The sequence below is a fragment of the Corvus cornix genome, chromosome 11, assembly GCF_000738735.6.
Source record: "Corvus cornix cornix isolate S_Up_H32 chromosome 11, ASM73873v5, whole genome shotgun sequence".
Classification (NCBI taxonomy): Eukaryota; Metazoa; Chordata; class Aves; order Passeriformes; family Corvidae; genus Corvus; species Corvus cornix.
Genome location: NC_046341.1, coordinates 12,756,245 through 12,779,835, shown reverse-complemented (window position 1 = coordinate 12,779,835; position 23,591 = coordinate 12,756,245). Strand labels below are relative to the sequence as shown.

Here is a 23,591-nt window from a genome sequence, read left to right as displayed (position 1 = left end):
CAGATCTCCACTGAACACAGAAGAACTTCAGAAAATACATAGCTGCACTCTGTAACTTTCATACCGGACCAACATTTCCTGTATTTGATGTGGTTCTTAAAATCTAAGATACTGACACCAGAGAGGAAACCCCTTCCAGGTTTCCATCCTCCAGGTCAATCCCGCCTCTGTAAGTGCCCTTAGAGGAAATTGTTTCTATTGATAATTATCTTGTTTGAGTTGTTGACCTGGGGAAACACCCGCAGTAGGCGCGGTGTCCTCGCTCGGGTGGGATGCGAGGGTCGGAGCGCGGTTTGTCCGGCGGTGCGGCCGGGCTGCGGCAGGGCGGGGTGTGCGGAGCGGGGCGGGCGCGGCGCCTGCGCGGGGCCGCACACGTGGGCGCGCCGGCGCCGAGCGCAGCCATGGGCAAGAGCCGGGCGCGGCGGTTCCGCAGGGCGCCCCGAGCCCCCGCCGACCCCGCGCAGCAGCGCGACGGCGAGCGCGGCCCCGAGGAGGAGGCGGCGGCGGAGCTGCTGGAGAAGGTGCGCACGGGGCCGAGCGGCGGGCGCGGGCGGGCTCGGCGTGAGCCCCGCTGCGGACCGGGACAACGGCGGGGGCTGCGGGTGCGGACGGGGGGGGGGCGAGGCCTCGGCTTCCCCCGCGGCGGTGCCGGCGAGGGCCCGGGCGCGGTCCCGCCCCCGGCGGGAAGGAGCCGAGCGGCCGCGCAGGACCGCCCCTCCCTCCCCTCCCGCCGTGTCGCTCCCCCGGCGTCACGGCCGCGCGGCCCGGCGGGGCGGGGCGGCACCGGCACCGCCCGCGCTCCGTGCAGAGCGGCGGAGCTCCGTGTCCCTCGTCCCTGCGGGGGCTGCCAAGGAGTTCTTGCAGGGCTTGGGCTCGGTCTCCCCGGCCGGAGACTTCTACAGGTGGCCAGAGCCATGAGTCCAAGAGCCACACGTAAGGAGTAACGAGTAGAAAATGCTGAAGAAGACGGCTTGGCCACTTGTAGGCCATAGTCCTGGTTTAAATACTGCAGATGGAAGCTGGTGTAAACCTCCTTCTACAGGGGTGACTTAAGAATCAGAAGCAAAAATCCGTTTTCCTTTAAGTAATTAAATCCCCTTTGTTCACTTTGCCCAACCGAATTCATTGAACACGTCACAGCTTGGTTATTCTTCTGGACTAACCTGTTTAGGCGAGAGAGGGGAAGAGAGGGTAAATAAAGGTACAGGTGAGGGTGAGCTGAGACACCTTTTTCAATGGAGGCAGGATCTGATGTTACCACTCTTCTGTTCTGCTGTTCAGCAGATGTTTATCTCTTCTGTTAGGTTTTCAACAAACTCTGTGACCTTCTACGATATGTGCTTCTGCTCTGTTATTATTTTTACAATTTGTAATTCTTGTATCTCACCTAAAACTCTGTTACAGCACAAGTCAACATTGTCTTGGGGACATAGAAAACATCTTGCTGTTAAGCAGGTGGTTTTAATCTAAAGGCTATAATTTTTTTTCTTATCTTTTGATTCTTCAACTTTTCTTTATGGTGGTATGTGTTGTGTCTGTGATACTTTGATGATATTTCCTCCCCACCACTTTTTTCCTTTTTTTAATGCATGGTAATTGAGGTCTCACCATTGCCAGCTAGTGTCAAATCTGTGCCTGGACTATGGCTGTCTTGTTAAAAATATCCAGAATAGTATTTATCTAGTCATACAGTTAAGACACATAACCCAGGCAAGGATTTATAAACTTTCATGGAAATTAAAAGCTCTTGCTTCCATTCAAGAGCAGTAAAATAGGAGCGACAGTGCTGGCCCTGATCAATCTTTTCACTCAGTATAACCTTCCAGCTCCCTTTACCCTCGCTGTGGTGTGCCCTGTGTCTCTGCAGCTGCAGCATCCGAGTGCTGAAGTGAGAGAGTATGCCTGTGCCAGTATTTCCAAGCTGTTGCAGCAGAAGCACGTCATCCCAGCCTTTGTGCAGAGGGACGTGGTGCGCTGTTTGGGGCCGTTGCTGATGGATCACAGTTTAGCTGTTCGGGAGACAGCTGCAGGAGCTCTCCGGTAAGCCCTTGTTACTGCACAGGTAGAATGAGGGGATCCTGGCACCGGGGAGAAACAGTGGGGTTCTGCTGGTGACAGCTGTGAACTTGAGTGCCAGCCTCTCTTGCTTTAATTCTGGTCTGGGTAGCTATGCCCATGTCAGCTGAAGTGTGTGGGAGAGGGGCTCTTCTTGCTCTGTGAGCCTTTAATGTCAGGAGCAGGCTTTACACTAGAAACGTATGGCTTTATGAGGAAATATAGAGAACTTGAGTGCAGTTTGTATGACATTTTGTATCATGATGTTTTAGTACAGATAAGCTTTCTAGTTATGCTTGATGAGTAAATGAAAATAATTTTTTTTTCTAACACCGAAGTTAGTGTTAGGGAGGTAGAAGACTAAAGCTACTAATTAAACAAATTGATTTTAAAACAAAAAGTACCATAACCTTTAGAGAAGAATATCAAATGCATGGGGTGTTTGAAACATTCTTGGAAAGTATTGTATCTTATCCAAAGCATTAATTTTTTTGCTTTCCCCAGAAATCTAAGCGCTTGTGGAGGATTTGATATCTGTGATGATATGGTGACAAACGACATCATGACACCCCTGGTTGCACTTTTGAAAGAGGTGTGTATATTTTTATTTTGATTTTAAACCTGACCTAGGCATTGAATTATCCCATATACAAAACCAGTTCTATTTTTGTAGCTATTATTAAAATAAGATACTTGAAAGAATGTTTCAATAGGTTTAATGGTACAAAAGTTATTCCAGAGATTTCTAACCACTACCTTCTGCCTCTTGGCCAGCTAACTTGTGTCCGTGGTGACGTTTGCTGCCTAGGATGATTTTTGAGTGAAAGTTCTGGAGATTTTGTGTTTGTAATGTCAGTCAAGACAAGTTTATTCTGTCAGTGAGAATCCAGGTCCTTCGTGTATGTTGCAACATTATTCTAGTAACGTTTTTTTCTGGTAAGCAGTTTTGTCTAAATGGATGTTTGGGTTTACAGTTGGGTAATTATTGTAGAATAACCTGTACTGAATTGGTATTCTTTGTTTGGTCCAGGTGTTGCACTGCAGTTTGGAAATTTCATTGAGTTCTCTTACCTGCTGTCTTTGTATGAGCAACCTTGTCCAATACCATCATTTTCTGTATGTTTCTTCTCCATTTTAAAATATGAGTAATGGCATTACTATAAAGCACAAATACAGTAAGGTATTAGCTGAATTAATCTTTGTGGTTAGAAAGAACTGTTGACAACTGCAGACAGCCTATTAGCAAGAAACAGAACTTCCAAGTTCTAAAATTCCCAGGTATTTTTTTTTAGTTAGAAAGTTTTCATAGAGAAAGGAAACTAGTCAGGTTTTTTGGTAATAAACTCATGATGAGAGGATCTCTTCACTCACTGCTGCTAATATTTTAAAGTTTTGCTTCTCTTCGTGGCTTGTTTTCCAATCCTGGTTCTTTTGTTTGGTTGTAGTGCAGCACTGGACTAGATGCTAACCAGCTCTCTCCAAAGAAATGCAGAGGAATAAACAAAAATTATATTGAAGACATAGCCAATGAGGCTATTAATTTGCTGTGGAATATATGGTAAGTGCTGTGTAAACACTGGCATTTTAGCTAAATTAAATTGTTCCTGAAAAGGAGTGTGCTAATTGAGGCAGAAAAGAAGTTACTGTCCTGGCATGGGAAGATGCATTCATTTGCTGATTCTGATTGTGTTGCTCCTACGTGTACCTTGCTCTAATAATGGTGAGCCCTCATTTCATCTGAAATAGAAGTTTATCTTCTAGTGTAGATTTTTTTTTTTTAAGTGAAGGATTCTAAAAGAGCACAGGGTTGGTCATTAGTTTTAGAAGAGTAACAAATTTTTTTTCTACTGGTTCTTCATCCTGGGTTCTGATCCTGTTTTCTGAACATGTTCTGTCATAGTCTGTTGTACAGTTTGGGTTGTGGCATCTTGAATTTATTTCCTGTAGATCCATGGTACAAGAAATGGAGAAAATGAAATTCTGATCAGTGGACTCCAGTGCTCTAGGAATATGAGGAGTTTTTATACTACTTCCTCTGTCTGCAGGTCATCCCAAAAATTAACTGTTTGGGGCAACTGTCCCTTAGTTACTGAGGCACTGATAAAAATCTACTTATTATGTGAGAAAATAATGTAAATTGTTCTATTAGTAATTTACATTGGAAGCATCAGGTGAAGGAAGAGAAATGGCAATGCTATTTATACAGAAATGACTATAAACATTGAAGTGATGCAAATCTGTTCCAAAAGTTCTGCTTGAGCTTTGTGTTGTTTATCTTCATTTTTTCCCATTATACACTTTGCGTACAGGATTTTGTTCAGTGCTGTACAGTGCCTCAGTGGGAACTACCTCTGTGCCTGTGTGATATGGCTGCTGGCTTGAGGCCTTGTTTCTAAACTGGGATATTTATTTTTTAGGGATTAGAATCTAGAACAGCAGATAAACTGCTTGTTCAGCATCTTGCACAGAATGCATGACCCTTTGTAACTCTGACTCAACAATGTCATGTGTTCATTTTTTTTTGGCTTTTGTAGTCAGTGCTTGAGAGCAGGAAGTATGATCATTAAGTGTGAATGTAAATCACTTCGGGATTTTGAACTTTGTGGCAATGAATGTGAACTGCTTATTTTGTTGCTAAGTTTAGTACTGATAAAATTAGGGCTGGCATTGATGCTGAGACATAATATTTTCAAAAGTAAATTTTTGAAGACCCTTATAGCTAGTTAGCTCCTGTGCTTTTTTAGTTTGAATTAGGCTTATATCAATGTGTCAGTTTAAAAGAGAGAGTAGCTGTGAGAACTTGAAGAAACACAAATCCCACTGTTAGATAGTGAAAGTAAATGCGTTTCTGAATGGTAGGAGCAGTCATTTTGTGGAGTGAGTGAATACTGATGTGAGAGGCAGTGGGTTTGTGGGTGAAGTCTCCTGTGGCTGCAGGAAGCCCTGGGCTGGCTTGCAGCCCACAGCTCTGAGCTGCCATTCACCCTCCAGCGGGAGACTGTAGTTAGGCTCCCAAATAACTTCGAACGCTCTGTATGAGGAAGCAGCTGGCACAAGATAACTTTCCTCAAAAGTGTCCAGGGTTTTGCAGCTTCTCTTTCAGTGTCTTGTATAGAGTTGATCATAACCTCAGTAATGAAGGATAGCTCTTTGACTAATGCATAATTCTTAGGTTTTTTTTTTTTAATGTGAGTAATAACAAGTATGGGGTGCTTAAAACGTTGCTGTAGTATTCTTTTTTTTTCCTGGAAAAGGGTTTGACTGATCTTTTTCATACATTAGTGAATGCAACAATACTGCCCTATACATATTCAATAAAGAAGGATGTCTGGAGGCTGTGTTACATTACATGAAGAAATTTGCCACAAATGTGGATCTGGCTATTTCAGTAGGTAAGTGGTGAAAAAGAAAAGAGAAGGGTTTAAAGATACCTTTTTTTTTTTTTTTTTTTTTTTTTTTTACTATATGAATGTAACACTGATATTACATTCATTGCATAATGGACCTGCTTTAGCATTGCTTAACTTTGCACTGAGTATAAGACTTTAAATCCATTTTTGAACAGCATGTAATGAAGAAGTTGACGTCTGTTGTGCTTGTTTTCAGTTCAAAGGAGAATGGCTTATTGGTGGTTACATGGGAAGAAAAATTTTGTGGGAAGAGGGCTTTAGAAGGAGGCTATGTTTTTCATTTTGTTTTCATGTTTTGGTAATGGAGGGTTTAATTTGTTGAGCAGAGGAGACAGTCCTTCTAAAAGAACCCCAAACAATTCCAATCACTTTCAATGTGGTTTTATCAGTATTATTGTTATTACGGGTTTATAATGGTGATACAGGTGTGTGTGCTTCCAACATTTTTTTATGTTATCCATTGTCAGTATACAATGGAGAAATTTAATTATGAGTAGCTGAAATTAATACAACCAATTCCATGGCTGATGTGGTATTGTCCTCACCTGTTTTATGTACAGGTTTGCCACAGAATGTCTTCTAATCCGAAACACAGCTTGTGAAGGACAGTGTCAGACCATTACAACATAATGCTGCATGACTTTTTTTTCCTGTGTTAGCATTTCATGACTCCAGCTTTCAGGAAGATAATGTTTTCTCATTAGCAGAGCAAAAGCTGCTACTGGGTTTGTTAATTATGTTTGCTCTTGTTGTTTGCTGCAGCAAACTGCTTGCAGGCAGTGACGGAAGATAATCCAGATCTTCTTTCTTCATTTAACGCTTCTGCACAACAAGTACTGGAAACAGTGATGTTGTGTCCAGAGAGCACCATGAAGCACATCCTTCTGAGAACACTGATAGCAGGTACAGTGCTCAAGGGGGTTCATTGCCTTGGGATGGGTAGCATGGCAGGTAAAGGAGGCTGGGAAGGACAGAAGGCTTAGTCTTCTCTGCTATGATCTGGACTTCTGATTGTCAAGGCCTGTACATATGGTTTGTGAGGTTATATCTGCCTTTTGGAACTGCAAATAGGTATTTGCAACTAGTTTTAAAACTGTCTTAAATGCTTGATTCTGATTTCAGCCCCTGCTCAGTGTGCTAGCCCACTTTAACTGCTCATTTGGTTTTCAACAATGAAATGAATCAGTAAGTGGTACAGGAGTTGTTTTGATCTTAATAGGTGTAGATTTTTTTACCTCAGATTCTCCACCTTGAATTTTTGTTACCTCAGATGCTTAGCTATGATGATTTTTGATGCTGGAGTGTAATAAATTAATTTTGAGAATCCTTAGAAAATGATTCTTGCAAGTGGATTTGTTATCTCAGGTACAGAGTGACACCAAGGTCACTCCACATAAATATTCTGTAAATACTGACATGTTGAAATTTACTCGAGCTTAAGATGTGGGCATAACAATTCTTACAGATGAATATATGAAATGTTATAAAAAAATACAAATCTGTAGAGAAAAGACTTGAACATTTGTAGTGAATGTAAGCACTGAGTATTTTAAGTAGTGGAGGCTGTGTCCTTACAAAATGGCTATTACAGAGCTGGGAATTGAGCACTTTAATAATTTATATAATTTGGTTATGTCATATTTAGGCACTGTCTGGAATATAAAGGATACCATTCCACCAGGCAGCCTGGGAAGCACGGTTAATGCAATCCTGAAGATATTTTCAGAATCATTGGCAATAGACGCTGGTGAAACAATTATTCATATGAATGAAGCTGAAAAAAACAGGTTAAAATTTGCTGTGGAAGCAGAAGCTGAGGAAAACATGAATGATATTACAGAAAACTGTGTTTTGAGTGAAGATGATAACATGGAAGAAATACCAAAAGGAAAACTCAGAAGAGAAAATGATGTTTCGGATTTACTTCCGGTAAGTGTGGCTGCTGGCTTTTGGACAACTTTAGTGCAAGTGGCATTCCTCGAGAATAAAATTTCCTCTGGAACATTCAACGAAAAGATGGTAGATAACACCACTTGGATTTGTGTTTTGGGTTTTTTTTTCAAGTTTGGGTGTAGACTGAGAAGAGGAAATGACTGGACTGTATTTTTAACTGACAGCTTGGATACTTTAAATGGCTCTTAAATGTTGTTTTCCAAAATCAAATTTGGTTCATGTTTTTAATTTTTTAGTCTGATAAGTGGGAACTGAAAGAACTGACAGCTTTACTGACGGCTCAGCAGACTGCTCTGGAAATCATTGTTAATATGTGCTGCAGTGAAGGTTTGTAGGAGTCTTGTTCATTGCAAGTGTTGTGGTGTGTTTTGTTTCTGAGTAGCACACATTTAGTTTGTTGTTTGGTCATCTGGGTTTTTGAGGGTGAATGCCCGTGGGCATGTTGTCCCTGATATCCTCATCTGGGGACAGAGTAGGTTGTCATTTCTATATCTAATTTAAGTGGTTTTTTCTTCATTTAAGTGACTTATGTTGCTTAATTTATTTATTTTTTTTTATGATACTGCATGTGCCAACATTTAAGAACAAACAAAAAAAGCACTCACACCAAGAGATATTTCCTAAACTGTTATGGCAAAATCTTTGTTCAGTTAGAGTGTGGTCTGACTGTTCTTTTGATGCAAGACGTGTGCCAATCTCATTGCAGGATGGGGGCATCAATTTTTTTAAACCAGATAAATCTTGTTGCTTTGATTTAGTTTTGGTACTGCAAGTGTTGCAAAATTAGGAGTAGGGACAGCTTTTGCATGCAATTCTGGCAACAAGGTAGATCTAGGCTTCCAGAGTTCTGCCTTTATGAGCTTTTTAGGAGGAGGAGGGAAAGAGAGGCTGTTACTTGGAGGGGAGTAGGATATAGATATTCTGTATCTTTTATGAACTCTGAAACTCAGTTGTGATCGCTTTTCTTCTAATCTTCGGGAAAACAAATGAGAGATTATCAAATTCTATTTTAAAAAGCCAACAAACAAACTAGACTAATCCCCTAAACCTTCCAAAACCTTAAAATTTTGATTGCTATTATAGTTTTAGCCTTATGCAGGAGTAATTGTGTAGAAAGTAACTGAGTAAGACTTTCAGGTTCTAATAAAATCCACAGTAATACCCAGTTATTCCCAATGGTGACTTTTTTTCTCTTACAGCACAAGGAAATTCTGCACCTAGTGTATGAAGCTCCTTTCATAACTGCATTTCTCATCTAATGAGCTGTAATTCATAAGCTTTCCCCTTTAATTGGAAAATCTCTTGTGGATAAGCTGCATATTCTGCCATTCAGTCAGTGTAATGTAAGATTGATTGTGTTGTATTTCACTACAGTATTTTACCCGTTCATGGGCAGACAGAAACAGTCTCTAGAAATTAGGAGATTCCATAGGCAGCTGTTCATTTAATTTTCAAATTATTTGAGGACTGAAATAGCTTTAGCCATTATGCTGAGTTCATAAAAACACTCAGCTTGCAACAGAACTGAGAGAAATAACCAGGCTGGCAAGAGATGTGTTTTACTGAACACTGGCCAGTGTTTGGGAAGAAGCAGAGTGCTCCCCTTTGATGGGCACCTGGGCAAGAAGCCCAGAGACTCCACCACTGCTGTCCAGTCTGTAGTTCTTGGGTTACCAGTGCTAGGTGAGATGGGACTGCTGCTGGAAGTGCCTCTCTGTTTCCCAGAACATTACAAGGAACCTGATCATAGTTATGGGCCAGTGTTCTAGATCCCAGTTCCTGCTCTGCCCTGTTCACTCTCTGTCAACATATGACAACTGCTGTCTTTGTTGCTGAATTGCAATGTCAGCTCTTATTGTTATCAGTTAGGTTTCAAGGGATATTTTTTGCTTTCTTTGTTTTCTAAAGATGCAAAAAGAATTTTTTTAGAAGAGGCAAGAGACTGAAAGGGGGATGACTGCTTTGTTTTCATGTTTCTTGCTGCAATGATTTGGTAAAGCATGAAAGACAACCATTTTCTCATGCAAAGGCTATTAACACCAGCATTATGGCTGTAGAATTAATTGGCTATTACCATAAGATAACAGAAGATGCCTGTGTGGTCAAGTTGCCACACTTTGATGAGTTACTTTGCATCAGACAAACCACAGCCATCACCTTCAAATAAATTCTTAAACTTGCACAGTACAAGTGAAATGCGTTCATTTGGATCTTTCTTGCTGTATTTTTAGTGAATTTACCTTTTGCCACAGAAGTGTGTGGCTGTTCCTGTAGTTACAACAGGACCTACATCTCATGAGAACCTGTGTTGTCAGACAAAATTACTTGGGGGTGAATATGATATTTTTTTGTCACAATAGTTAAATATCCTGACCTATGTACACAGAGCTTTCATCTGTTAGATAGGAGGATCAGTCCAACTTGTAGACTTAGGACTTGGGTAAACACTAGTTAAAATGTAACCAGATTTAAAGAAACTTCAGATAAATGAGTGTGAACTCTGTGGATGTAGATATATGGGTTTAAATATAAATTACGATGATTGTAGTTTGTGCTTGTCAGCCCAAGTCTCCCTTTAGCTGTGGACAGATGATTCACTTTACAGTGATCTCCTCTCACCATATCTGCCCGTACAGATCTGCTAGTAGAGTAAGTCATGCAAGTATAGCCTAGTTCAGGTTTAAGATTATAAACCTAGTTTAATTTGTGTGAAATATGTTGCCTGAAATGACTATCAGAGTTTGTTTGGCTTTCTTTGCTGTCATCATTTCTTTTCAACTGGCCTTGCTGTGGAGATAGTAACATCTTCATCCAGCCCAGTTACTGCCCAGGCAGAGGACATCTGTCTGTGGCCTCAGTATTACCAGAGGAAACAATTGCCTTAAACTGACTGCAATTAGTAAATAAGTGAAGTTAAACTGGTGTATTTGCATGCTTGAATCAACTCAGAAAGTGAAATGGTACAATGCAACTTAATATCTTAGTAAATCTTTATGAAATGTTTATTCTATACCTTTTTTTGATATTTTCAAACAATGCATTGTTAATATCAGAGATTAACATGCCCACGTATGAAGAATATTTGTGCCTCAGTGAATATAAAATATTTTTTAATAAAATATTTAGAACTGTGGCTTAATGGCACTTGGTTTGTGAGGAGCTTGTTAGAGCCCAAGAGCTTCAAGATGGCTAATCCAAGAAGTGGAGGAGCCATGTTCATTTGGGAAGTAGGATACCTGTTGCATGAGGGCTGTTATGTTACATTTACAAGTCTTGTCATGTGTTCTCAGATCCTTCCGATGACGAGTGGGAGGAACTCTCCAGCAGTGATGAGAGTGACTTGTTCATGGAAAACTCATACAACGAGGGGAGTGGGCTCTTGCTGTCACCCCTGTGCCTCTCTGATGAGGTTAACTCAGCATTTCTGAACAACCTCATTCCAAAGAAGGTATTGTCTTCTATTTTATTTCCAGCACATGGTACAGTCCTTGCCCTTGTTCCTGCTTTCTATCCCAGGTTAGGTAAACAAATTTTCCCAATTGACCTTGAGGAAAGGAGTATTTTTTAAAATGAGTTTGGCCTCACTTTTTTGGCCTAGAGGTGGTGCATCTTTGCATGACCTAAATAATTTCCTCATGTAAGTGGGAATAGAGGGGTCACGTGTGTCAGAAATCTGGGAGGGGTTTTTTTTCATTATTTTTTTTTCCCCAAATACAAAGGTTGTTATTCCTTGATTTGGACATGAAAAAGATTACCCGTAGAAAGAAAGGAAACTTGGCTGAAGCATGACAGCCAGATTTCCATATTAGCTAAATGAGGTGGAAGTAACATTTATGAATGGCAGCAGTCAGCACTGAAAAAGTGAAAGTTCCTCTCCCCCTGTTTTATAAAAAGTGTCTGAAATACAGTATTTGGCACTGACAGGAAATTAGATGGTTTTGTTTCAGAGTTGTTTTGCTCATTTTTATTTGGGGCTGTAAAGGTGAAGTTTGAATTATTTGAATCAGTTACTGTGCTAGTTCAGCAGCATTGTAGAATTCTCACCTAAGACATCAAGGTGCAAGGTGAAAACTTTGAAGGCCTTTTGTACTTAATAGTCAGAGTTTCATGGCACGGCCTTCCAGACTTGCAGCTATCTGCAAATCCTGTAGCAGAATCCAGAAGAAGAAAGAGCTAAATAAGAAAGAATAGCAGAGACCTAGAAAATGACCTGTTGTTAGTGCAGTTGAACACTTAAAATATGCTATGCTGAATCCAGTGTATAATTACACCATTTAAGTAATTGAGGAAAATTCTGGCATTTTTAGCAGGCGAGGTATTTGCTATCTGGAAAGCTTTGAAATATGTAGTTTGAAGTATCTGTTTGACATTAAGCTAAAATTTCAGTCTTCCCTCTGAACACGTTATTAAAACAAAAGGAAAAAAAAGGCTTTATTGCTAAACCTTTCTTTTTCCCCTCCTCAGATTCTTGAAAAAACTGCTTTTCCGAACAGTGTTGCTCTAGACATCTGTATGCACAATCCGTCTTGGAAACCATTAATTAAAAAGTAGGCATTTCATTGTCTCTCTTACTATTTTTCATGTATATTCAGTTGTTTTCAAACTCTTAGAAGGATTGTCCATCCTTGGACTACTCTTAAGATCTGGAAACTGGCAGATCTGATACATGATTTCGAATAAAGAGATACAAATGTTTTTGTGAACTGCACACCAGATCACAGCCTTATTAAATTCAAGATTCTTCTTTATATTTCAGCATGTATTTTCAAGAATACCTGCTCAGTGTGCTTTTTGTTTGTTTCAGACTGAATACAGTGCAGTGTAGAGCTTTAACGTGTCTTCAGAGCATTTTGTTGGTGTCAGATTTGGATTGTCTTGGGGGAGCTTCAGCACTTCAGTCCCTTGCACAGCATCTCTCACAGCTGATCTTTTCTAAAACAGGTGAGATGTTTAGTGGAGGGGACTTGCTTGATGCCCTTTGCTGATCAGCTAGATATAAGGTAGCCATGTATGTTATTATGTTCTAATGCTGTTTATTACTAATTTTATCCCTCTGGTCCTTCAAAATAAGGATAGTGGATGTTGGCAATGTACTGACATCACACTGTATCCCGTTAAGATGTGTTTATCCACACATGCACATGTTTATGCACCTTGAGCAAGTCTGCCTGTAATGCAAGAATCTGCTTCACATTTGGGTCTATGCAGGAAGTCACTTAGAGGATAAACACTGCCTTGTTGGGAGACCAGAACTGTTTGCTTGATCATATTTGTGGTAATAGCAGTTTTTCATCAATCAGACTAGCCATGAAGAAGATGGGAGATTTTCTTTTTAAATGTCCTAACTAGCCTAAGGAGATGTGAAAACAAAAGATGTCTAGCACAGTCTTTCACATCATTTTTTTTCTAGTAATCTTACCAAATTATGGCAAAGGCGGTTGTTGCAAAAATCTCAAGAATGTCCATGCTTGTTACAGTAGGAAAGAGAGCAGCCACCTTGTCCCCAGGACATACTTTATGCTTATGATGGCTTAGCTTTATTGGAAATATATTTGTAGTAAGAAAGTGTGCAAAGTTTTTATGACTAAATATTAAAGCTGCTCAGCTTCCTGTTCTGGCTGTGGTTCAATTTCAACAGAAGGTAATAAATTTAATTTTTCTAAAAATACTATTTTAGAAGATATTTTTTACATATATATATATATATATATATGAGATATCTATTAGATCTGTATTTAGGCTCTGGAATGGGCTGCCCAGGGAGACTGTGCAACCACCGTCCCTGGGGGTGTTTAGGGAAAGACTGGATGTGGCACTCAGTGCCAGGGTCTGGTCAACACAGCGGTGATCGGTCACAGGCTGGACTCGATCTGAGAGGTCTTTTCCAACCTCATAGACTCTGTGATATATCCTGGTAAACACTAGAATGTATCCACTGTAGCTCATCCAAGGTGCATTATTTCATAGAGATAATACTGTGAAGGTTTCCCCATACATCTGCTAGCACAGTGTTATTGGATCATCTATACAGTAGTTAGCATTTCCAGCTACTTTCTGTGATCCTATACATGAGAGCAGCATCAGTGTCCATAACCCTGTTGGATCATGTATGCTATGATCTCTCTGTTACTGACATGAGAGAAGCTGAACCGAAATTAAAAAAAAAAAAAAAAAAAAAAAAAGGCGAGAAAACCCTGCCTGGTTCCAAACTGAGGATGTGGGTCCCTGACAGGCTGTTTCATTCAGACTATTCTGATAATCTTTGTTTTAAGGTCAGTTGTGATGGGTTTACAAAAAATAAGAGAGATTCTTAGAGCCTGTAAGAGCTGCCAACTCTCAAAACTGTCAGAAAACATTTTCCCTAAGACAGTTCTGTTGAAGTCTGGCATATGTGTGGCTTTGTCATTTTTTGTCTCTTAGAAGCTCAAGAAGTTCAGTTTCCTTCCCTTCCTTCAAGTGTCTTCATTTGTAGCCACAGATGCAGCTTATGTAGTTCTCTGCTGTGGTGTATAAAATGACACTGCATTAGTGCTTGAAAATGCATTTGCCTGCAAAACACACTTTTTTCTCACTTGTCTTTAAAGACGTGTGATCAGTCTATGGCAATATTATTACTGAGAGTGCAGTGTGTGGAAAACTAAAATGCTGAAATGAAAATACCTATGAAAACATATGCAAGGAAGTTCACATAAAACATGTCTCATGCTTGAAGAGAGGAATTCCAAGATTTTGGGTCTACATGTTATGCTTTGTAATAGTCAGAAAGATCTCCGATGAAGCTGGAGAAGTTGCTATCTGGAGACAGCTAAGGCTGCTAAAATTAATTTAATGGCACAGGCCCATTTTTCGATGTTTAAATGCTATGTAATGAAAACTGCCAGATAGAGTTGATAACATATCAACGTGGTTAGAAGGAATTCTGTGGTTTACAGGGTAAAAAAGAGGCATAAAGATCAGATTGTTTATATGAGAAAGGAGGAGATGCGCATAAATCAAGAAGTTTTGCATCTGGAGTGGTCCAGAAAGTAAACGTATTAGAGGAAAATAAAAAGCCTCAAGAAATGCAGAACACAGATGGAAGGTGATGGCTGCTACCGATGAGTTTGTAGTTAAACAGAATAATGCAGTGTTTGAGTCATACATTCCTGAAATGTTATTAAACCACCGGAAAACATGCTCTTTATATGAATTGGAAAGTGTCCAGTGTTTCGGGTGTCTGAAAAGCTTGCTTAAGAAGGCAGAAGAAAGGAGGTAAAGTATGCAGTCAGCTTCTGTATTTTTCTCAGTTCCTGTATTATGGCCTCCATGTCATACCAGTGTTCAGCTGCTGTTCTGGTGACAGTGGCTGGTACTGTCCATTAGGTCACACAAGTGTCTCAACCAGGGATGTGCCTGAAAATGAGGCCCAGCTGTGTTCTAACCTCCAGATGCAGTTAATGCTGAATTCAAACAAATCACTATGGTTACAACCTACATAGACCAGTCTCTGAAAATCTAGCTTTTCCTGTTGTGGTCGTACCTGGAGGAACAATTAAGGGATTAAGGAATTTATTTCTTTGCTTCCTGTGTCCCTCATCTTACTGTTTAACTTCTGGCTCTGGGTTCTATTCTTTGACAGAACTCCCTACAGACACAGAATTCCTGGAAGCTGTAACCAGTGCTTTGAGGGCTCTCCTACAAACAATGGCATCAAAGAACATCTCCCAGGTAAAAGCTTTCAAACTCAAATGCTCTGGTAGGTTCAAATTCCTGTGAGATTGGGCTGGAAAGTTTTTGAAACGAAACAATATAAATTTAATTCAAAATTTCAGCAGTTGTGAACACTGGAAGAACAGATTTAATAGCATTACCTGTGGTTTTTCATGGACCTTACAGGAATATTTTTTTATATATCTCCTCCTCAAGATGTAAACAGATTAAAGGTATTTCTAACCAGAATAGCGATAGGCCACGGGTATCTTTAGGAGATAGTTATAATGACAAATATTTAGAAAATTAGCACCTAGAAATGTGGATTCTTTATTTCCTGATGTCACCTAGTTGAAGCTGGTGGTCCTTCTTGAATCTTGGTTGGACATGAATTAGTGAGCTGAATACAGGAATGAAGCATAATAGTTTGTTATTCAAGACACAAAACTAGTTAGTCTGCTAGTCCTTTCTGGTCTTAAACTGAAAACTGAGCTTCTATGCTGTAAGTTGTGAAGAGTTGGAAGCAACTATTGAGCTAGGTAAATTTGTGAAAATCTCAGAACTTTTCCTTCAACTTCCTGTCAGCTTTGGTTATGTTTTGGAAGAAACACCTTAAATTGAACAGGAGAGTTTACTTGCCTTCTTGGTAATTGCATTTTCAGAATTCATATAGTTTTCATAATCTAGGACTATGTTTCTCTGTTAAGAATTTGCCTGTGTTCTGTAAAAGCACAGTGTCTAAATGTCATATTTCAAAACTTTCATGAAAATGTAATGGTGTCTCTTTCTTTCCTTTCCTCCTTTCCCCTTGCTGACCAGTGTATGACTCCTGAGCAGCTATTGGCTTTGTGTGAGGCTGGTATTCAAAGCAGCAATGCCAGTGTTAGAGTGAACGTGGTGAGCATCCTTGGAATTTTTGGCAGTGTCCTGGCAAAAGGACAAGATACAGCTGAAACACTGAAGGTGAAAAAGCAAACTATGCATTGCAAGCTTAAAAGAATTGTGATATTTCTTTCAATTTTCTTTAGAATTGCTGGAAAAATCAATTCTTCTTTCTTATTTCAGATGATTGGAAAATTTCTTCTTGAGGTTGCTATGAAGGAATCTTCTCTTGTGGTAGCAGGGGAAGCCTTGGATGCACTTTTTGATGTATTTGCAGATGGTAAAGAAGCAGAAAAGGCGGCATTACAGATAAAGTTGCTTCCAACTCTGAAGGAATTTCAGCCAGTGTTCAGAATGAGGGTAGGCATCAAGGGCAGCCAGCTCAGGGTCTCAGCACACGATGTGGGTTAAAGCTTTGAGTGTAGGGGTCCTAGAAGAGATAATTAATTTATAATGTGACAGAAAAAAAGGTGTTTGATTTTCTGATATTCCACTTTAGAGGAAAGCAAACACAATTACCTTAAAGTTCATGGAAGTGTCAAGGTAACAGTGCAGCACCTACATTGCAACATCTGCATTACACCATCAGTATTACTAATGTCCAAATCACTTTATGGTTCTGAAACAGTTGTAAAAAATATCCTGCAGATGTCTCTGGAGGTGGGAGAGAAGTCCTTTCTGAAGTTACATTGACATCTTTGGTTTTTAACTTGTAGTTGCAGTTGGATGTTTTTGTTCTGTTCTTGGTTAATTAAAACAGTTCATGTATCCTGTATTTTCAAGAATAACACGGCTGGTATTCTAAACTGTAATTTTAGGTATATCCTTGTCTTAAATAGATAATGACCTTCCACACGTCGTTTATTTGGTCAGATGCAGCCTGAGGAGTGACTTTCATGGTCTAAAAGCTAAGCACTGTACACACAAAGTACTTACCTGATGGTGCTTCAGTTGTTTGGTTAAATGTGCAAGGTTTTCCATATGAGAAGCCACAGAAAAGAAGTGTATGTCACAGATTTTTGAATGAAATAACATGCCATTAGTCTGGTTTTAGGCAGCAGTGTATTACAGCAAATTGACTTGCAGAAATAATTGCTAAGCTCCACATGTGTACATGGGAACGAACACCTTGGAGCTCTCACAAGCCATGGGTAGCGTATCTTTATAGAAGACCTATATACAGAGTTTCAATAAACTTGAGGTCTCTAATAGCAGAAACATCTCCATTAATAACCCATGTATTCTTTTGGCTTCACAGATGCGAAAAGAAGGCAAAGGACAATATAGTACAGATCAACTGTGTGTTCTTGACAATGTGAAGATGAATTTGAGAAGATTCATTGCATATCAGGAGACATTAGGGAAAACCCCAACTTGAAGCATCGAGGAACTTTTAAGGTTTTCCTTATTGAGTAATGTTTTCAAAAAATACAACTGTTTTGAACTTCCAAACTTTACTGAGCAGAGCAGTTTCACTTTGATATTAATGCTACATTTTATAACATTCAGTATTTTTATACTTTCGGGTTGATGCAATATGAAAGACATATCAGCATAAAAAACCCTGTAGTGTACCCTGATATTGTTGGGAGTGGTAAGAAGGTGCTCTTTAGGTCCTGAGGTCTGTACGTAGCACCACTGTCATTGTCTAGATTGCTTCATGTACCCTGGCAGAAAACTACACTTGTGTGAAAAAGTAATTTAGAAAATATTCTTGGTCATGTGACAGATTAAAAAAAAAGTAAAAGCTCAAGATATATTTCAGGGAATTGAGCAGTGGGAAAATGTTAATATTTGCTATTTGCTCTTACCTGTTCCTAGAATTGCACAGGCACTTGTGGCAGACTTCCCAACAGAAGTGTGTGACAAATGTGTAGATTGCTGTCAGCACTTGGATCTGTTATTTCATGAGGCTCATGAGGAGAAAATTTTCAGATTCATTTATGATAAATTCAGTATGATAGCTTTTTTGCTGTGAAAGTCAGTGTAAGCAGATAGTACACCTAGACACAGCTCCCTGTCTTTATTTTGATTGGTATTTCTGAAAATTAAGTCTCCTATTTTAGTCTTCCTTGTAATTCTACATCAGGACGAGTTTGAATTCAGGGAAGTGGTAAACCTAACAGAAAGTATTTTTTATACTGAGGTATTACCTGAAGTAAATTTGTATTTGCTTACAATACCTTTTGCAAAAATATGTGATGGAGATTTTTAAGCTGTAAAATACAGAAACTATTTTTTAAAAATATAATTGATTCATGGAAATTGCATGTGAACTTCCATATATCAAAAGCTTTGGTCTTGTTTCTGTGACTGAGATCCTCTCATAAACATTTTTCAAGAAAAAACCACACAACCAAACACAAAAGCATTTTGTTTTTCTGGTTTTTGAAGTGGGAGGTTTTTTCTCCTCTCTCTCAATGTGCTGCCTTAGCTCAGGCATCCAGTTTTTAGCAAAATTTTTCCCATGATAAAAGCATGGAACTTAAAAAGACCAAATTTGCTTGGTTTGTTAGATTTTGGTCTCTAAGATTGGAAAGTAGACTTGAGAACTGACTGGTAACTTGCAAATGACTGACTTTCTGAAATCCTGACGTGGTATCTTGTCAAATGCAAGAGAAAGTGAAAGATGAGTTTAAGCAGCTGTACTGCCTGGAAGTGCTGTTATTGCTGTTACTTTACAGGAGTCAGATGAAATATGTGATGTGATGCCTGCCAGTGAAATGAGCGAGAGGGTGGGATTGGGAGGGCTCAAGGGCCATTGAGGCTGGCCTGGAGAAATCCAGGAGAAGTCGTGAGCATGGAGCGGTTGCAGGGTTATCCAGGGATTTGGCAGGGCAGGCAGTGAAGAAGTCTGGAGCGTAACAGCTGAAGAAAGGTGGATTATGGCATAATACCCTACAGTGTGCGGATTTTAGTCCTAGTGTTAGCTATACTTGCTGTACACTGCTGTACACTATTCGCCTGATGAAAGGTACTAGTATTTGTTTGGAGTACTTAAAGGACTTCGATGTGGGAAGTTCTGCTCTCATTTTCTGGGTGTTACAATGAATTGCAGGATGTTCTGGATTGGAAAGGATCTCTGGAGGTCTTAGTCTAGTCCCCTGATCAAAGCAGGGCTAACTTGGGAGGCAGGTTGGGCTAGGCCTTGAACATCTCCCAGAATGGAAATTCTATAACTCTGGACAGCCTTTTCCAGGGCTTGACTGCCCTCGCTGGAAACACATTTTTTTCCCTTTTCCCCTTGTGCCTTGTAGGACTTCTCTGCTGCAAAATGTGCCCCTTGTCCTCTTTGACTGCACACCACCAAGAAGAGTCTGGCTCCGTCTCATAACCCCCACTTGGTAGCTGAAAACAGCAATTGTATTTTCTTCTTCTCCAGGCCAAATAAACCCTGCTTCCTCAGCTGTTCCTTGTACGTCTTCTCACCCTCCAACTGTCTTAGTGGCCTTCTGCTTGACCTGCTCTACTGTGTCTTGTACAGAGGGCCCAAAACTGGACACACTACTCCAGATGTGATCTCCTAGGTGCTGAATAGAGGGAAGTAATTGATTTTCTTGTCCTGCTGGCCATGCTCCTGCCAATGCAGCCTGTTGTTTTAGCTGTTGTTACTGCAAGGGTGCAGTTGGTGATTCCAACTTACTGTCCACCAGAACCCTTTGGTCCTTCTCTCCAAAGTTGTTCTTTGGTCATTCAGTCAAGAGCACTGTTTCAAGTGTAGAACTTTACATTTTACAAGTGTTAACACCCAGAATCTGTTTCCTGGGGACTGCCAGAAAACCAAAGTATTTTTTTCATGTTTTTCTTTTAGGTTGATAATGAAAGAAACATTTCGTCTACAAATATAAATCTGAAAGTTGCAGATAAATATACAGAAGATAGGGCACCCACTAGAAAACATGGTTTTCTTAATATAATCAATTAGACTCTTTTTTTTTTTTCTTCAAGTTAAAAAACAGACTGATATTTAGATCTTAAACTATTCTGGCAATTGGAATGCACAGATTATTTTTTTGCTATGCACTGATGAGCTAAATGTCTTGAAAAATATTTTCATAATGAGATTGGTGCATAGTACAAACCATATCATTTAAAGAAGAATATGAATGCATCTATAGAAGACAAGGCAAGTTGTGAGTGATTTAAAGAAGTGTCAGATCAGGGACTAAAACCAGATGAGATACACAGGTACAAAAGAACTAAGCTATAACATTGGGGCTACAGAAGTTGTTCTGACACAACTAAGGACAATTAAGGCAGCAGCAGAAGTGATGATAATGTTCAAATTAAATGTTTTGGGGCTCTTTGAACACTGGTTTATTTAATAGGTCTAGGGCATGCTTCAGACAAAGACAAGATCCTTTACAGCCTACAAAGGGGAAGACGGATCTTGGTACTTTGAGGGTGGCAGAAATTGGACTGATGTAGACTGTGTAGCATAAGTAAATAGATACTAAATAGATGTAAGTGATCTTCATCACTTAATCTAATCACACAGATAAGACTGGTATCAAAACGGGTATCTGAATTTGGTTGCTTATTCTGGTCACTGAGGCATCATCTGTCTGCTTCAGTCAAAAACCACAATCCTTGGAAAGTATGGATTGCTGCTTAACTTGTGTCCCTGTCTGATGCTGAGCACAACAGACTGGCTCTGAGTTGAGCTGTAATACCAAAATAGGTGCTGAATTTACCTTGGTCTGTGGTGTCAAGGAAAGATTGCAAAGGGGGCTGTGGGTCCCCTGCCCTGTTCAGAACCACTGGCATTTTCTGCTGCCTTGGTCTCTGCAGCTTGCAAAATGTTGAATTCCCAGCTGTGGAAATAAGGAATTATCATTTGTGTGTCTTTTTTCTTGCTCTCTATGAAAAGAAAGAAGTGGCAAGATTTAAATGTGCATTTGTTGTGAGGTGTTTTTTATACATTGTGCCTTGACATTCAGAAGCGGAAGATGGCTGTATACCACAGTCAAGTCAATAGTTTAACTCTTTGGGGTTTATGGGCTTTTTTTTTTTTTTTTTTTAAAGACTGTCTTCTTAGAGGATCAAGAATGACTTCAACCAGTACTACTTGGCTTGGTTTGATATTTGTATTTTGAGAGACAAATACAAAAAAAAATGAGAGCACAGTAAAATTATAAAATGAGAACTGCACTGGAGAACAAATGAATTTTAAACTAGTTTGTAGTTTAAGAATTATAAATGAAATTCATATCTTGTAGAATGTTAACATAAGACAACCAACAAAAAATGCCCATAAACTCAAATCCTGTTTCCTTAGTAAGGGAATTTCAATAAAAACATTCCCGAGGATTGGATAGAAACATCTAGCCTTACATTTACTGTTGCAAATTCCAATTCAGGCAATGGTAGTGGTAATTGAAAATAATGTAATTGTTCCTTTCTGGCACAGGTGACTTAAGCAAACAATCTATATATAGTTTGTGCTGGACAAGCTGTTAAGATATATAACTTTAAGATAATTGGCAAAATCTGAGGTCTCTGACAGATACAGCAGATAAAGGAACTTGAAGTTTTTCCACCAGGGCTGACACATGGTGAGCCATTCTGTTTGACGAAGCTTTTTGTAAGTTTCTTGCCTCTGTGAGAGGCATTTTGTCAAACATAGACATAATTCAGTGACCACACAGAGCATAGTTTGAGGCTTGCACACCTGAGGATATAGGAAGATGCTTTTTTCTTTTGAATCTGGGTGTCAGGAACTCCTTGCACCACTGTTACATAATGGGTTTAAGTCCAACTGCTTGGGAACTTAACTAAGATCCCTGTAATAATCTGTGTGCTGTTGAAATGATTGTGGCTGCTGCGTGTTCTCAGCACAATGAGGGTCCTGATGCAGCCCTGGCGTTGCGAGGTGCTCGCATAAATCCCTGCACCACGCTGAAAGCTGTGTTGGGCTTTCAGTCAACCTTCTCCCGGTTTTGTGTTCCTGCTGTGATAAAAATCCCATTGAGAATTGTCTTCTTTCTCCTCTGACATGTGAATTCTTTTTTTAATTTTTAAGGACTATTGCACTGGCCTCTTTGCTCCTCTCCGCCCCTTCAAATGGAGAGTGAAAAGCACTTCCAGAACTTAATGGATGAATGGCTGATTCAGCTAGTAAAGCATGATGTTTCCAAATAACCTTTTCTGGGAAGTTCTCTTTTTAGTAAATAATAGAGTTAAAATTCAAAGCAGTGATTAAAAAAACCAATTTGACCATAATAAGGTGTGGGTTTTGTTTGTTTTTTATGCCACCCGGGCATACTTGCTAATCTAAAGCATTGTGTTACTACACCACCTCTGTTGTGTCCTGGCTGTATTTGCTTGGGACCAGGGTTGTTACTGAGGAATCCTGTAAATTAGTAAACCTCAGTCCTATAGAAAACTTGTTTGTGTTTATGTGCTATGAGTATACACTAAATCATGGATTTTTTCAGAATTAGCTTTATTAAAAAAGAAAAGGAAACAAATGAGTTGTTTTCATGTTACTTTTACCTCCTTAAGGGTAATGCGAAATCTTTTATTTGACTTGCAGTTTTCTTTGTTGCTTTTTAAAAAGCAGTTCATTAATTGAAACATTTCTATTTGCATTTGTGATGTGCAGGGAACATCATTTAAACCCATCTTGTTACCTTTTCCTGCTATGCTTATAATTCTCAGAATAACTGAAGAATGTGGGGTTTGGAAAATAAGGTTATTCATAGTGGTTATTCCCCAATTCCAAGACATGTTCAAGTCCCACCGGTTTCTACTTGGCTTTCGGTAGTAGCTTTTGGTCCTAATTTTCGAAGCAATTAAGTTTGTCAAGCCCCAGATTTCACCCTCTTGCTGTGGTTCATTTTCTCTTGGTCAGTGCAGATCAGACACGCTGTGACACAGCACAGAGGAGTGTTGAGGACAGTATGTTCTGCACTGGGATGGTGGGGAGAAGCCAGAACTTCAGTCTTCAGTTGTCACCAGGAAATGGTGCTAAGTCTTCTTCTTCGCAAACTGTTCACAGAATGCTTGAAGTTGGAATGCGACTTTTTAATTCTAAACCCTCCACCTCCAGCTTCCTGAAGAGAAATCATCTCCCCTGCAATTCTGAAAGTGGGGGAAGCAGTAGGCCCTTCATGCAGAGTGCTGGAAACTTTGTAGCTGATATTAAAGATGTTTTAAGGCTGTAGTATGAAAATACTAAAAATAAAACCGAGTCTAACAAGAACTGGTACTACTTAGTGTTGCTGTTTGGGGTATTGTGTATGTGATGTATTTTTCCATCTGCAGAAAAGGCTGCACCTAGGCTGCCTTTGCCTCTCCTTTGGTGCGGAATAAAAGACAGGAAGACCCTGAACTTCCCAGACGCCTCCCCACAAGAGTTTTAGGGGGGGTGCAGCGGCGGCTGTCGGTGTGCGGACAGGGGGACGCCGGCCCGGGTCTGCCCGCACCTCTCCCTGTGCCCGAGCCGCAGCCCGGCGCGCTGGCAGCAGCGGGGCCGGAGTCACGGCCGCTCGGGCACCCGCGGGGCCGGTGCGAGGGTTCGGCCCTCGGAGCGCGGCTGTTGCCCCGTGGGGCGCGGGGGCGCCGGCGGCGGCTGTGCCGGGACGGGACCGCCGAGCCCGG

General features: G+C 40.2%; 1 protein-coding gene across 3 annotated transcripts; it reads left to right on the top strand.

Annotated features, from left to right (window-relative positions):
- Positions 1 to 6: 6 nt before the first annotated feature.
- On the top strand, positions 7 to 23,193 carry HEATR3 (HEAT repeat containing 3). Of its 3 annotated transcripts, none has more exons than XM_010396560.3 (15): positions 7 to 169; positions 1,868 to 2,040; positions 2,560 to 2,647; positions 3,501 to 3,613; positions 5,338 to 5,447; positions 6,228 to 6,368; positions 7,111 to 7,394; positions 7,655 to 7,745; positions 10,709 to 10,866; positions 11,883 to 11,965; positions 12,223 to 12,359; positions 15,037 to 15,125; positions 15,927 to 16,070; positions 16,173 to 16,349; positions 17,248 to 17,367. In XM_010396560.3, the coding sequence occupies exons 2-15, from the start codon at positions 1,994 to 1,996 to the stop codon at positions 17,365 to 17,367; spliced, it is 1,782 nt and encodes a 593-aa protein (XP_010394862.1). In that variant the 5' UTR covers positions 7 to 169; positions 1,868 to 1,993. The 3 variants fall into 3 exon arrangements, with proteins under 3 accessions (XP_010394862.1, XP_039414110.1, XP_039414109.1); XM_039558175.1 differs by lacking the exon at positions 7 to 169 and adding an exon at positions 402 to 521 and having other exon boundaries at positions 17,248 to 23,193; XM_039558176.1 differs by lacking the exons at positions 7 to 169; positions 15,927 to 16,070; positions 16,173 to 16,349 and adding an exon at positions 391 to 521 and having other exon boundaries at positions 17,248 to 23,193.
- Positions 23,194 to 23,591: the final 398 nt, after the last annotated feature.

Excerpts from the sequence above, each read along its gene's own strand:
- HEATR3 (XM_039558175.1), top strand. The coding sequence starts at position 402 with ATGGGCAAGAGCCGGGCGCGGCGGTTCCGCAGGGCGCCCCGAGCCCCC. Across the intron at positions 2,041-2,559 it reads ACAGCTGCAGGAGCTCTCCG|AAATCTAAGCGCTTGTGGAG; the intron begins GTAAGCCCTTGT and ends TGCTTTCCCCAG. Across the intron at positions 10,867-11,882 it reads ACAACCTCATTCCAAAGAAG|ATTCTTGAAAAAACTGCTTT; the intron begins GTATTGTCTTCT and ends TCCCCTCCTCAG.